This window comes from Capra hircus, chromosome 20, assembly GCF_001704415.2.
Source record: "Capra hircus breed San Clemente chromosome 20, ASM170441v1, whole genome shotgun sequence".
Taxonomy (NCBI): domain Eukaryota; kingdom Metazoa; phylum Chordata; class Mammalia; order Artiodactyla; family Bovidae; genus Capra; species Capra hircus.
In genome coordinates, this window is record NC_030827.1 from 551396 (window position 1) to 566036 (window position 14641).

The window sequence follows — 14641 nt, forward strand, 5'->3', positions numbered from 1 at the left end:
GTGTGTGTGTGGGACCACCTTACGTGTGTGTGTGTGTGTGTGTGGGACCACCTTACGTGTGTGTGTGTGTGTGTGGGGGACCACCTTACGTGTGTGTGTGTGTGTGTGACCACCTTATGTGTGTGTGTGTGTCTGGGACCACCTTACGTGTGTGTGTGTGTGTGTGTGTGACCACCTTACGTGTGTGTGTGTGTGTGACCACCTTATGTGTGTGTGTGTGTGTGGGACCACCTTACGTGTGTGTGTGTGTGTGTGTGGGACCACCTTACGTGTGTGTGTGTGTGTGTGTGGGACCACCTTACGTGTGTGTGTGTGTGTGTGTGGGACCACCTTACGTGTGTGTGTGTGTGTGTGTGGGACCACCTTACGTGTGTGTGTGTGTGTGTGTGTGGGACCACCTTACGTGTGTGTGTGTGTGTGACCACCTTATGTGTGTGTGTGTGTCTGGGACCACCTTACGTGTGTGTGTGTGTGTGTGGGGGACCACCTTACGTGTGTGTGTGTGTGTGACCACCTTATGTGTGTGTGTGTGTGTGTGACCACCTTACGTGTGTGTGTGTGTGTGTGTGGGACCACCTTACGTGTGTGTGTGTGTGTGTGTGGGACCACCTTACGTGTGTGTGTGTGTGTGTGTGGGACCACCTTACGTGTGTGTGTGTGTGTGTGTGGGACCACCTTATGTGTGTGTGTGTGTGTGGGACCACCTTATGTGTGTGTGTGTGTGTGGGACCACCTTATGTGTGTGTGTGTGTGTGGGACCACCTTATGTGTGTGTGTGTGTCTGGGACCACCTTATGTGTGTGTGTGTGTATGTCTGGGACCACCTTATGTGTGTGTGTGTGTCTGGGACCACCTTATGTGTGTGTGTGTGTATGTCTGGGACCACCTTATGTGTGTGTGTGTGTCTGGGACCACCTTATGTGTGTGTGTGTGTGTATGTCTGGGACCACCTTATGTGTGTGTGTGGGGGGACCACCTTATGTGTGTGTGTGTGTGTGTGAGACCACCTTATGTGTGTGTGTGTGTCTGGGACCACCTTATGTGTGTGTGTGTGTATGTCTGGGACCACTTTATGTGTGTGTGTGTGGGGGACTACCTTATGTGTGTGTGTGTGTGTCTGCGACTACCTTATGTGTGTGTGTGTGTCTGGGACCACCTTGTGTGTGTGTGTGTGTGTGTGTCTGGGACCACCTTATGTGTGTGTGTGTGTGTGTCTGGGACCACCTTATACGTGTGTGTTTGTGTGTGTGTGTGTGTCTGGGACCACCTTATGTGTGTGTGTGTGTGTGGGGGGACCACCTTATGTGTGTGTGTGTGTGTGTCTGGGACCGCCTTATATGTGTGTGTGTGTGTGGGGGGACCACCTTATGTGTGTGTGTGTGTGTGTCTGGGACCGCCTTATACATGTGTGTGTATGTGTGTGTGTGTCTGGGGCTGGCTGCCTGGGCAGGGAGGGCTGTCCGCCCAGCTGCAAAGAAATGCTTTGGCTGTCTTGTCCCAGGCCCATAGATGGCACTCTGACACTGTCTACTGGCGGCATGGCTACAGCAGAGAAAGTCACCCCGGAGGCCTGTTGCCCAGAGCCAGCCTGCCTGTCAAGCTTGTCACTGTACCCACAGACCCCCCTGGGGACAGAAGACCATGGCTGCCAGCTCCCTCCCACTCAGGTTGGACCAGGTGTGTGCATCAGATGGGCTGGGCACCGTCTACAGACTCTTGGCTCGCCTAGAGCCTTCCGATGGTGGCCCTGGGATGCTGGAATCTGGGAAGCTGGGAGGGTTGTGGGCAAGAGGACCCAGTCATGGCTTTGCTGGCCCCTGTAAGGCACGCTGAAGGGCTCAGTTATCCAGGAAACTCTCCAGGGGAAAGGGGGCGGGCTCAGGAATCATGTAGCCCTGGGTTACAACTCGACTGCTTACAAGCTTGGGACAAGCCCTTTTAACAAGTCTGAGGCTCAGTTTCCATGTCTGTAAGATGAGAGTTCATAAATCCTTCCTCACAGAGGAAAAGATGAATAAAGTGCCAAGCGGAGTGTGCAGGACCTCTTCCATTTTCTCCAGAGGATAATGTGCTCTAGATATGGCAGGGAGAGGAGGAAGGAGGCAAGAGTTATTCTGGAATTAGCCTGGGTCTCCAGGGAGGACAGGAGAGCTGGAATGTCCATCCTCGGCTTGGCTGAGCTGAGCCTGTCAACCAGGAAGGCTGGCTCGGCAGCCTGCAGGCCTGTTAATCCCCATCCCTGAACCTCCTCAAGCTGGAACCAGAGCTTTCAGGACTGGTTGTTCTGAGAGCAGAGAGGGGTCAGGGGTGGGGGAGACTCAGGAATCCTCCTGTAAGGAAGTCAGGATGGTTGTGGGTTCAAGGGATGTCTCTCACTGGAGGCAAATTAGCTCTTGAGACTTAATCTGCCCACGTTCAAGCAAGAAAATACAAGTATTAAATTTCCCCCTGCATCACTATCAAGACTATAGGGGTCCTCTACTGCACAGCACAGGGGTCTCTGCTCACTGTTATGTACCAGCCTGGACGGGAGGGGGGTTTGGGGGAGAATGGATACACGTATATGTATGGGTGAGTCCCTTTGCTGTTCACCTGAAATTATCACATTGTTAACTGGCTATACCCCAATACAAAATAAAAAGTTTAAACTTTGGAGAAAAAAATCCAAAAAAACTGAAGAAAGAAAAAAAGACTATGTGGGGTCCTCTGTGATTGGCGTGGCTGTGATACCACTGGGAAGGCCCCACCAGTTCCGGGGTTTGCTGACAAATACTGCTTGGGGTGAGCTGTAAAGTGGACTTATCCACTGTCCTTGGAGGAGGGTGGTCAGCAGGGCGTAGCGCCCCCAGCAGCTGGAAGGTGGGGGTGGCCCGCGTACCTGGTAGCCATGGGGGCAGGCGCAGCGGTGCCGCTCCACCGGGTCCTGGCTGCACGAGCCGTTGTTCTTGCACGGACTGGAGAGGCAGGGATCGCACTTGGCCACGATGTTGATGTCCACTGGCCCTGACGGCAAAGCACAGGGAGTTGGTGGGCGGGCCCCCAGGAGGCTCACCGCCACCCCTCCCTTCTCTGCCCTGGCTCCTTCCTCGGTCAGCCACAGGCCCTCCTCATCTCTGTCCAGACGGCAGCTGGCCCTCTCCAGCCAGAGCATCCAGTCATTGTCCAGAGAGGAAAACAGTCACAGCGGGACATCATTCAGAAGCACTTCTCAGTCAAATCAATTACTGTAATTAGCCTGATCCGATTTTGGTGCTAATCTGCAAACAATGCACCATAATTAGAAACCCCTTGTGTATCTTTTTATATTCGGGAAGCTCCAGGCCCAGGCTCCACTGGGACCTCCCATTCCTCCTTCCCCAAACACCTCTCCCCACTGAATAGTCTGTGCCAGGATAAAGAGGGCACAGACCCTGGGCCAAAGGCACACATAGGAAGTCCTCCTTTCAGAGCCCTTGAGTCGGCAGGAAGAGGTAAGAAATGGCCCCAGCAGACACAGCAACGGTGCTGACGATGGCCAGCTGGGCTCACTTTTTGCATCCATGACAGTTTCAAACATGCCCTGTTCTCCTTGGCCATCAGGGCTGGAGGCAGGGAGGCCAGGGCCCTGCACAGAGCTTTTGAGCGGGGCTGTGCTGCCGCTGCTGCTAGCATTGACAGAACCCCGGACAGTCACGCCGTGTTTCACGTCAGGACTTTCAGTTATCCTGGGGTAACAGTCGTCAGTTTGGAGACTGGACTGAGATTGACCCCAGGGTGAGTCTGGCCATTTGTGGGCAGAGTAAACAGAATGGCCTGAGAGAGAACCGGTGCCAGCTGGCTCAACCTTGGCTTCACTGAAGAACAGGGACGTTGTCTGTTCTAGAGAGACAGTGTGTTCCAGGGACACAATGAAGTTTTAAAGGTAAAGTATATCTGTAAATCGAAATAAGTATTGCGACTTTAGGATATAAGCAAAGGACTTTAACAAACAAATCTGTAGTACAAATGGAAAGTAAGTTTTTGAAAAAAAAAAAAAAAAAAGTTCCCCCAATAACCAAAGGCAAAATATAAAGGTATATAATATTTCACCTGTTGAATTAGCAATGATTACAAAATAAGATAAAATAATGCAAGGGTCTGATGAAAAATGTACCCCAACGATGCTACTGGGAGTGAAAATTGGTTACAACCCTTTCTGGAAATCAATTTGGCAATAAATGTGAAGACCTTTGCAATGATCGTATACTTTGGCTCAGTAATTTCTGTTCTCTGAATCTTATCTAAGGATGTAATTTTAAATAGAGACAGCCATGGTAAGGAAAAAAATGGGAAATACTCTAAAAGTTCAAACTCAGGACCTGGTTAAAGTTCCTGTGGAGTTAGAGTGGAGTGGTACAGCTTGGTGATCAAGACCATGCTGTGGGATCGGAAGGACCTGGGATTCTCTTCACTGTGTAATCCTGAGAAGTCAACTAACCTCAGTAAGCCTCGGGTTTCTCATTTTGGGGAATTAAATGACTCCATGAAAAGTGAGAATTAAATGAACAATACATTAAAAAATGCCTAACAGAATGCCTGCTATAGAGTAAGAACCTAGTAGTAGTTTGTTATGATAACCATGCAGTCAACCAAAATTTCATGAGATCAAAGTATGCTACAGTAAAATGGGAAAGTGCTTATGCTCTAAGAATGTTGGGTGAAAAAATTCAGGTTAAAGATTTTCCCAGCTATGCAAAAATAGGTAGGGTAAGAAGTCAATGAGGAATACATAGACACAGCAGCAAGAGGCTTAGGGGAACAAAGGGCAAATGGACGCTGAGATGCAGGTCTGCGTTGGTTTCAGCATCTGAGTCTTTGTGTGGCCCATGGAAGAAACGGGACAGTGGTTTTGGAAGTCACACTGGCTGAGATGCCTAGCTCTGCCAGGCTGTGGGAGACAGAGCAGACCCTGCAGGGCAGGGGTGGGGAGACGCATTCAGGGATGTGTGCGGGGGCGGGGGGGGGGGTCAGCACCTACCTTTGCACTGGAAGCGGTGAGTGGGCGTGGTGAGCAGGAGTCGGTCAGCCATGGGCTCAGGGCTGCTGCAGCGGGCGATGCCGGGCTCCTTATACCCAGCTTTCACCCATTCTGACAGCCAGCGGAGGCTGCAGTCACAGTGCAGTGGGTTGGTTCCCAGTGCCCTAGGAGGCAGAGCAGGAAATCAGGGTCCCCTGCCCAGACCGGCCCATAGGCTCCGAAGTCCCTTGAAAAAGTAGACGATTTAGACTTTGCCTAGACTGGGGGTGTCCAACAGGAGGACCAGCAAAGACATTATTCCTACTGGGGTGAGGTCAGTGACTCCAGACTGTATCTCCAATCCCTGATGTTCCAACCCCACACAAGCTCCTTCCCTCTCTGAGGTATGGTCTCACCTACCCTGGTGAGATCCCATCCTCAACTCATCCCCAATTCCAGCCCCTCCGGGAGGCTTCTGGGGCCTTCTGCCATTGATTACCTGGCTCTCTTGCCCCCCACTAAAGGGTGCACTGGAGGAAAAACTCAGAGAGAAGGTTTTGATACCCAGCAACCTAGGAGGCAGCTTCAGACCACCAAAAGGGGCTCAGAGGATGCCAGTTCAAATATGCTGCATTGGCTAGTGACTGTTTTGAGTTGAAGGCACTTAAGAAACACGAGATGCTGTTTCTGCCTAAAAGCAGGTCACATTTCCTATGAGAAAGGTACCCTCCCTGCGTTAGAAAGAAAAGAACATCCTTAACACCAGAGACTGGGAGTTGACACCAGAATGGACCTGTACAAATAAACCTACTAAAATATTTCCTAGTCACTGTCCCATGACTTACTGCCTCTCACCCAAGCCCCTCTGTCTTGTTACATGGGTGCATAGTAACTTAGCTGTGTCTAACTCTTTGCGAAGCCTTGGACTATAGCCCATCAGGCTCCTCTGTCCATGGGAATTTCCAGGCAAGAATACTGGATGGGTTCGCAGGCCCTCCTCCAGGGGGTCTTCCCGACCCAGGGATCGAATTCCATCTCCTGTGTCTCCTGCACTGGAGGGTGGATTCTTCACCACTGAGCCACCAGGGAAGCCCTTTGTCTTATTATAGCCCCACACTGTATCATTCTTTCTGTAAAAACATATACAGGAATTCCTTTGTGGTCCACTGGTTTGGGGTCTGCGTTCTCAATGCTGTGGGCCCAGGGTCAGTCCCTAGCTGGGGAACTATAAAACTAAGAATCCCACAAACCACACAGCACGGACAAGAAAAAACAAACAAACAAACAGATAATGTCTATCAACCTTGGTATCTTTGGATTTTCAATTTCCTTTTGAAGACTCCCATGTACACATAAAAACATTTAATGATTTGTATGCTTTTCTCCTGTTAATGTGTCTTATGTCAGGCTGGCCATAGAACCACAGAGGGTATAAGGAAAGTTTTCCTCCCCTATAGCACTCAGCTTTAAAATGTAGGGGAGGGAAGCCTACAAAGAAAGACACCACCAGTGCAGATACCTCCAAAGTGCTGTCTGGGAAGAAAACATGAAAACTTCCACTGAGTTTTAATGAGAGCCTTTTCCGGGCCTCCCTGAGAGCTCAGCTGGTAAAGAATCTGCCTGTAATGCAGAGACCCTGGTTTGATTTCTGGGTCGGGAAGATCTGCTGGAGATGGGACAGGCTACCCACTCCAGGATTCATGGGCTTCCCTTGTGGCTCAGCTGGTAAAGAATCCACCTGTAATGTGGGAGACCTGGGTTTGAGCCTTGGGTTGGGAAGTTCCCATGGAGAAGGGAAAGGCTACCCACTCCAGTATTTGGGCCTGGAGAATTCCATGGACTATATAGTCAGACACGACTGAGTGACTTTCACTTTTAATTTTCTAGCTTTTGACTATTTTATAATATGCATGTATAATATATCAGTATTGTAGTATATATGCACAATATGAAAATAATTAAATATACAGAGAGTTGATATACAGACTCAAACATGTTCACTGGGAGAGATATGCAGGACCTAATTTAGGGGCCTCAGTATCCCCTGTGTGAAATGGGAGGGGCTACCTAATTCTGAATTTGGAGAGCATCTGTGTTTTGGCATCAAGGCAAACCTGGACTCGAACCAGGTCTTTGCCACCTACTAGCTGTGCAACCCCTGGACCAAGTCTTCAGCGTTTTTAATTTCAGTTTTACCATGTCTCCCAATGGGATAAAAATGCCTGATTTGCTATAAGAAATACATGAGAAAATTCATTTAAAGTGTTGAGCACATAGTAAGAGTTTTATGTTCATTCTTATTAAACATTTATATTGTTTACATAATTGATGCTGCTGCTCATGAAGGCATCTGAAGCTGGGAACACACAAGGTACTCAGTGTGGGTATGTTTCTGTCAATAAAACACGTTCCACACATACGGAAAGAATCACACTGAGGTGGCAACGGTGACACTATTACTCCTGGAGTTACAGGCTTTCCTGTTTTGAGTAGATGCATGAAGGGGAGAAACAGGGCTACTTACAGATGGGAAAGAGACGTCAGGTCATTGAAGGAGCCTTCGGGAACACTGGAGATGTCGTTGCCGTGGAGGGTGCTGAAGCAGAAGCACAGAGCAGGTCAACCTTCAGAAAGTGCTGTGAACTCACTACCCTCTCTTGGCATCCCAGGCTGGCTAGTCACGCCTCTGAGCCCACAGAGCCCCTGCCGGCAGTGGGAGGGGCCACCTCCTGTAAGTCACGAGCATGGATGCTTCCACACTCAGCTCAGAAGCAGCAATGCAGTGGGTAGAGGGTTTGGGAAAGACCAAGATGCACTAGACGTGGGATGCAATCAGAAATCAGTCCCTTTCAGCTGTGGAACACTGGGTGAGTTATTTTCCTTTCTGGGGCCTCCATTTTTACACCTGAAAAATGGAGAGAGAGAGAGCGATCTAAAGAAGACACTGGGGTTTCAGAGATAATGGGGAGAACTGTGGTTGAGATGGGGCGTTCTGGAGCTGAGCTGCTTGTATTCAAACTCTGACTCTGCCACCTACCAGCGGTATGACTATGGGCAAAGTTACTCGCCCTCTCTGTGCCATGGTTTCCTACTGTAAAATGGGAATGAAAGAAAGTAAGGAGATTTGCCATAGCAGGTAGCTGTGGGTGCATTAGTCCATGTGGAGCCTGGCATTTTCTAAGTACTAAACGGTTAACCATTATTAATATTTGTAAAAGGTCTTGAACAATGTCTGGTACAGATCATGAAACTGGTTCCCTTCATATTTACCTAGAGAGATTTAAGGGGGATTGAGAAATGCTATTAATCCCAGCTCAGGAGACAGAAAGAAGGGCTGTATATTTAACTTATTTAACTTATATGCTGAGTACATCATGAGAAATGCTGGGCTGGGTGATGCACAAGCTGGAATCAAGACTGCCCAGAGAAATATCAATAACCTCAGATACGCAGATGACACCACCCTTATGGCAGAATGCAAAGAAGAACTAACGAGCCTCTTGATGAAAGTGAAAGAGGAGAGTGAAAAAGTTGGCTTAAAAGTCAGCATTCAAAAAACAAAATCGTGGCATCTGGTCCCATCATTTCATGGCAAATAGATGGGGAAACAGTGGAAACAGTGACAGACTTTATTTTCAGTTCAGTTCAGTCACTCAGTCATATCCGACACTTTGCAACCCCATGAATCGTAGCACACCAGGCCTCCCTGTCCATCCCCAACTCCCAGAGTTCACTCAGATTCATGTCCATTGAGTCAGTGATGCCATCCAGCCATCTCATCCTCTGTTGTCCCCTTCTCCTGCCCCCAATCCCTCCCAGCATCAGACTCTTTTCCAATGAGTCAACTCTTCGCATGAGGTGGCCAAAGTACTGGAGTTTCAGCTTTAGCATCATTCCTTCCAAAGAAATCCCAGGGCTGATCTCCTTCAGAATGGACTGGCTGGATCTCCTTGCAGTCCAAGGGACTCTCAAGAGTCTTCTCCAACACCACAGTTCAAAAGCATCAATTCTTCGGTGCTCAGCCTTCTTCACAGTCCAACTCTCACATCCATACATGACCACTGGAAAAATCATAGCCTTGACTAGATGGACCTTTGTTGACAAAGCAATGTCTCTGCTTTTTAATATGCTATCTAGGTTGATCATAACTTTTCTTCCAAGGAGTAAGCATCTTTTAATTTCATGGCTGCAGTCACCATCTGCAGTGATTTTGGAGCCCAAAAAAATAAAGTTTGACACTGTTTCCCCACCTATTTCCCATGAAGTGATGGGACTGGATGCCATGACTTTATTTCGGGGGGCTCCAAAATCACTGCAGTTGGTGACTGCAGCCATGAAATTAAAAGACACTTACTCCTTGGAAGAAAAGCTAGGATCAACCTAGACGGCATATTAAAAAGTAGAGACATTGCTTTGTCAACAAAGGTCCATCTAGTCAAAGCTATGGTTTTTCCATTAGTCATGTAAGGATGTGAGAGTTGGACTTAAAGAAAGCTGAGCACTTAAGAATTGAACTGTGGTGTTGGAGAAGACTCTTAAGAGTCCCTTGGACTGCAATGAGATCAAACCAGTCAATCCCAAAGGAAATCAGTCCTGAATATACATTGGAAAGACTGATGCTGAAGTTGAAACTCCAAATCTTTGGCTACCTGATGCGAAGAACTGACTCACTGGAAAAGACCCGATGCTGGGAAAGGTTGAAGGTGGGAGGACAAGGGGACAACAGAGGATGAGATGGCTGGATGGCATCACCAACATGATGGACATGAGTTTGGGCAAGCTCTGGGAGTTGGTGATGGACAAGAATGCTTGGCATGCTGCATCCATGGGGTCACAAAGAGTCAGACACCACTGAGCGAGTGAACTGAACTGAGAACTGCTATCAACCCCAGCTAAGGAGACAGAGGGAAGGGGGCACTCGGGCCCTGGAGAGATTCCCTGGAGCTGGACATTCATCTTTATGGGAAAGGGTTTGGCATCAACCACACACATACGTGGGTCTTACTGTTATGTTTATTATCTGGCAGTGTGTCTGAGAGGCCAGGCAACCTGCTTGGCATTAATCACACCTCTCTCCACTCTGTGGTGCAGTAACTGGGAGCTATTCTCACTTGCAGGGTGGGGACACACTGAGCTTCCAATAAATGCGTGGAGAACAGGTCTGTGAAAAAGCTGAAGGAACATGGGTTTGCTGCTCAAGTAACAACACGAGTGAATCCCCAATTCGTGGGCTATCTCCCCATGGAGGGATGCGTCATCCACTGCAAAGAAAAAAAATCCCTATGCTGATGACTCACTTTGGGTCTGGCCTGGGAAATGCAAGGTGGAGGATATTCACAGAAACTCAAAGGTTTCCTTGGTGACTGCTGGGCACCATCCCCTGGCCTGCAACGGGAGCCCTAGTTGAATGAGGGGTGATTAACATTGACTGTGGAAGTGTAAACAGGATAATAACTTAAGAACCTGCTCTTTCGTTTTCCTGTTAGCTGATGTTAGCCTTCCCTGGGTCTTCAGCTGGAATATAGATGTGAGCTTAATTACACCTAGTAACAAGTAAAGCATCTTGAGCTGACCGAGCGCTGCGGGTAATACACACTCACGTTTCTGAACCCCATTCCCAGGAATTCTGATTCAGTGGACTCTGCATTTCTAACATGCTCCCAGGTGATGCTGCTGCCCTGGTCCTCCAGATCACTGCTGGTTGTCCCGCGTTGCTCTCCTCATTACCATAAGCTCCTTCCCCTCCATCCCTCATCTCCTTGAGTAGTGGTCCTCAATGCCTAGGCAGCCAGGACAACAGGATGAAAGTGCCCAGTCCTCTAAACAGTGTTCGTGTAGCTTCTCACCTTCCCGGATAAGAAGAGGCTGAAGCACTTCCTCACACATCCATCAGTATCATTTAGTCTCTAATCCATGTGGTCACTTATGAATCAGAGTGGCTCCGGACTGCTATTAACTTGGATGTCTTCAGGACTGCTTGATGTTTGCAAGCAAATGCACCCAACCCCATTGTTAATCGTTTCCGAATGTGGCTCGGGCCCCTGGAGAAGCACAAAGCTCTAATTTAAAAACACCAAATGACCCAAAGGCAGCTTTGGTCCTGTGACTCCTGCAAGTCACACTCCCATTTGTTATGAGCTGAGACGCTGAGATCTCTATATACTGCCAAGTAATGGGGCTGTAATTTACTGGGATGACGCTATAGAAATCTGCCTACACTGCAGGTTCTGGCTTCTGGTTTGGCCCCCAAAGCAGGACTCTCGCATGTCCAGTCACCCTCTTAAAGGATGCCAGGGAGTGGGACCAATGCGCCCTCCTGGGAAGCACTTTTCTCTGTTGTTCTCCCTTACACCTCATGGAGGTGGGGAGGGCAGGGAGAGGGTGATGCGGGGTGGGTGCTGGCAAGCAACTCTGAACTGGACATGACTCATCTTCAAGTGCCTGGCACTCCTTTTTTCCACCTGACTCTCAGGTGCTGTTCAAGCAGCCTGGGGAACTCCAGGATGCATGTGAGAACATCAGGAAGGCGGCAGGAGGGCGTAACCATTCCCTGCCAATTCTTCATCGCCTGAACCTGGATCTGCATAACTAGGTGATGCTCACGGCCTGTATAACAGATGACATGAACTGCCCTTGTCCTAAATGTGGGATGGGGTGGGTGAATTCTCTTCTGAGCAAACTAGGCAACTCCCAGGTGACCTGGGAGCTGTCTAGAGCCAGAAAACATGGGTTCAAATCCTTATTCTGATAATCAATGCCTGTGTAACTAATACAACTGACGTATTCTTTCTGTGCCTCAGTTTTCTCATCTCTAAAATGGAGGCGTTCTTAATATCTACTTCCCTGGTGGCTCAGTGACAAAGAATCTGCCTGCGACACAGGAGACACGGGACTGATCCCTGGGTTGGGAAGATCCCCTGGAGGAGGAAACGGCAACCCACTCCAGTATTCTCGCCTGGAGAATCCCATGGACAGAGGAGCCTGGCGGGCTACAGTCTATAGCCTCGCAGAAGAGTTGGACACGACTGAGCAACTAAACAATTTGTAGTAGATATTTTTAGGGATATGGGTTGATCAACATCAAACACCTCTTTTCTGTTAAAAGCTCCTCCCTCTTCCATGGAGACTCACCCCTCCCCACCTCTGAGTCCAAGCGGTTTGGCCTTGTGGGCAGAGCTATGGGCCAGGTCTGCCCAATCGGAGGCATGGTGATTGCTCTGAGGCTGAGCATGTGACCTAAGCAAGTCAATGAGAGACATTTCTGGGGTCTTCCTTGGAATTATGAGGACAGAGGCAGTTTCACTCTGTGAGGCAGAAAGAGGTGCATTTCTGACAGTACCCCTGGGGTACTGGCATCCGGCCCTAGAACCTAATACCTACTATTGCATTTTTCAGTTCCCTGCATTGTTACAGTCTCTATTTCTGTCAAAGGTAGTTTGAACTGGTTGTCTCTGCGTTCATTCGGGAAGGGATCTCATATACGTCTTCCTAAGCGAGGATTTCCGGATGGTTCAGCTGACGCAGGGCCGGCACACAGCGAGCCCTCCCTCGTGTCACTCAGGATTACTGCACTCTCCCGACTCCTCCCTTCCCTGTTTTCAGACACACTGGGGCCACTCCTCTCAAGGCATTACTCACCCAAGGTGGAAGCCTGAAGCCTTGCAGCCTATTGTTCCCAAGGGGCCCCGTGAGGGTTTCCAGCAGACATGGTGACTTCTGGCAGAGCCGCCCCGTGTGCCTTACCTCTCTGCCCATATCTTTCATGCCACCCTACTCTTTAATTCTTATCCCAGCCCTCTCTGGGTAGGAAATAAAAATCTATTTTTAAAGAGGCCACATACCCTCCCCCGACCCCAGTCTTCAAGAAAAGTCTGAATTGAGAGGCAATAAAAATCGATGATGACCAGGACTTCCCTGGTGGTCCAGTGGCTAAGATGCCAAGCTCCCAATGTAGGGGCCTGGGCTTGATCCCTGGTCAGGGAACTTGATCCCACATGCTGCGACTAGAGATTCCACACACCACAACTAAGACCTGTGTGGCCAAATAAATAAACAGATGGTAACCCACAATGGAGCAGGATGGAAGGCGGTAAACAGAGCAATAGGCTGGAAGCCAAGAAACATGGGTTCCAGCCTTGGTCCTGCTCCCACCTTGTAACTAGGCGGCAGTCTCCACCCTGCCCCCACCCCCAGAAGCCACCTTCCAGCTGCTCATGGAGTTTCCTGTATACACTCCTCACACACACGTCCTTCCCGACTTCCAGGCTTGTCCAGAGAATGTATATTTCTCCTGCCTACCATGGACGGAGGAGCCTGGTAGGCTGCAGTCCATGGGGTGGCTAAGAGTCGGACACGACTGAGCGACTTCACTTTCATTTTTCACTTTCATGCATTGGAGAAGGAAATGGCAACCCACTCCAGTGTTCTTGCCTGGAGAATCCCAGGGACGGGGAAGCCTGGTGGGCTGCCGTCTATGGGGTCGCACAGAGTCGGACACGACTGAAGTGACTTAGCAGCAGCAGCAGCAGAATGTTCTTTACTCCATCCCAATTTAGGTATCTCCCTCTGACATTTCAGACTCAGCCTTCAGAACAGAAGTTAACAGCAGCAATTCAGACAGCAAACAGTCTTGGGTTCAAATCCCAGTTTGACTCTCCTGGTGTGTCACTTTGGAAAAGCTACTCAATCTCGCCAAGCCTGTGTTTCCTCATCTGGAAAAAGGGGATAATAGTGGCATATTCTTCCTAGAGCTGATGGAAGAGTGAATATGACAATGTAACAGAAGTGTCGAGCCCAGTGTGCAGTGCACAGTCAGCGTTTAATAAATGTCCGCAGTGAGAACTGTTTTTAAATCAGAAAGTCTTGCTGATGACCAGCACTGGCGTGCGTGCCTCTCTTGTATCCCTCTGGCTCTCTTACAGGCATCACCCAGTACTGGCAGTTGCTCTGTGTCCCCTTAGACCATGTGCTCTCTGAAAGCATAAACTGCTACCTTCGCTATTTCCACCCTCTTCCTCCCAGTGTTGAGCATAGCATTAACTCACAGTGGGCATTCAGGAAAGAATGAATAAATGAAAGAACTTGAGCAAGGCATTCAACCTTTCTGAATCTGTCTCCTTGTCTTTAAATGAATGGTCTGGACAGGATGATTTCTGAGATTCACTCCTGATTTCTAAAACTCATAATTAAACTTTTTTTTTTTTTTGTGGCACCAAAAAGGGCCAAACTAGGGCCATGGTTTGAAGGTCACAAGGAGTCACCTTTTGGCTCTCCAGGACTGTCTGATGTTCAATATCTGGTCCCCAGCTGGGGACATCCCTGGTGGTCCAGTGGTTAAGACTGCACACTTCTGCTGCAGCGGGCAAAGGGAACTAAGATCCCACATGTCACACGGCCAAAAACCAGGAATATGGTTGTCTGGAAGGGAGTGAGTTCTTGGTCTCTGAGGGTAATCAAGCAGAGGGCAAATGGGGCCCTTCACAGAGATGTTGCAGGGAGGGTCCATGCAGTCAGCTGAGCAGTGAAGAGCAGCCCTGGGTGCATACGCAGCAAGCACAGGGACTTACTTCAGGGACTAGGAGCTAAAAATGCAGAGGATGATGAGTGACAATGGCCCGCTTGCTCCCTCACAAGCCCACACTGACACAGTCCTCCCGGCGCTGATTC

The 14641-nt window shown here is 49.2% G+C and overlaps 1 protein-coding gene across 1 annotated transcript in view; it reads right to left on the reverse strand.

Annotated features, from left to right (window-relative positions):
• The window catches only part of SLIT3 (slit guidance ligand 3), a 719548-nt gene that overhangs the window by 45142 nt on the left and 659765 nt on the right, over nucleotides 1-14641 (reverse strand). The window contains exons 24-26 of the mRNA XM_018065519.1: nucleotides 7500-7571; nucleotides 4997-5160; nucleotides 2879-3003 (exon numbers count right to left, since the gene is read on the reverse strand). Of these exons, the coding sequence (XP_017921008.1) occupies nucleotides 2879-3003; nucleotides 4997-5160; nucleotides 7500-7571 (361 nt within the window). The remainder of the gene's footprint in view (nucleotides 1-2878; nucleotides 3004-4996; nucleotides 5161-7499; nucleotides 7572-14641) is intronic.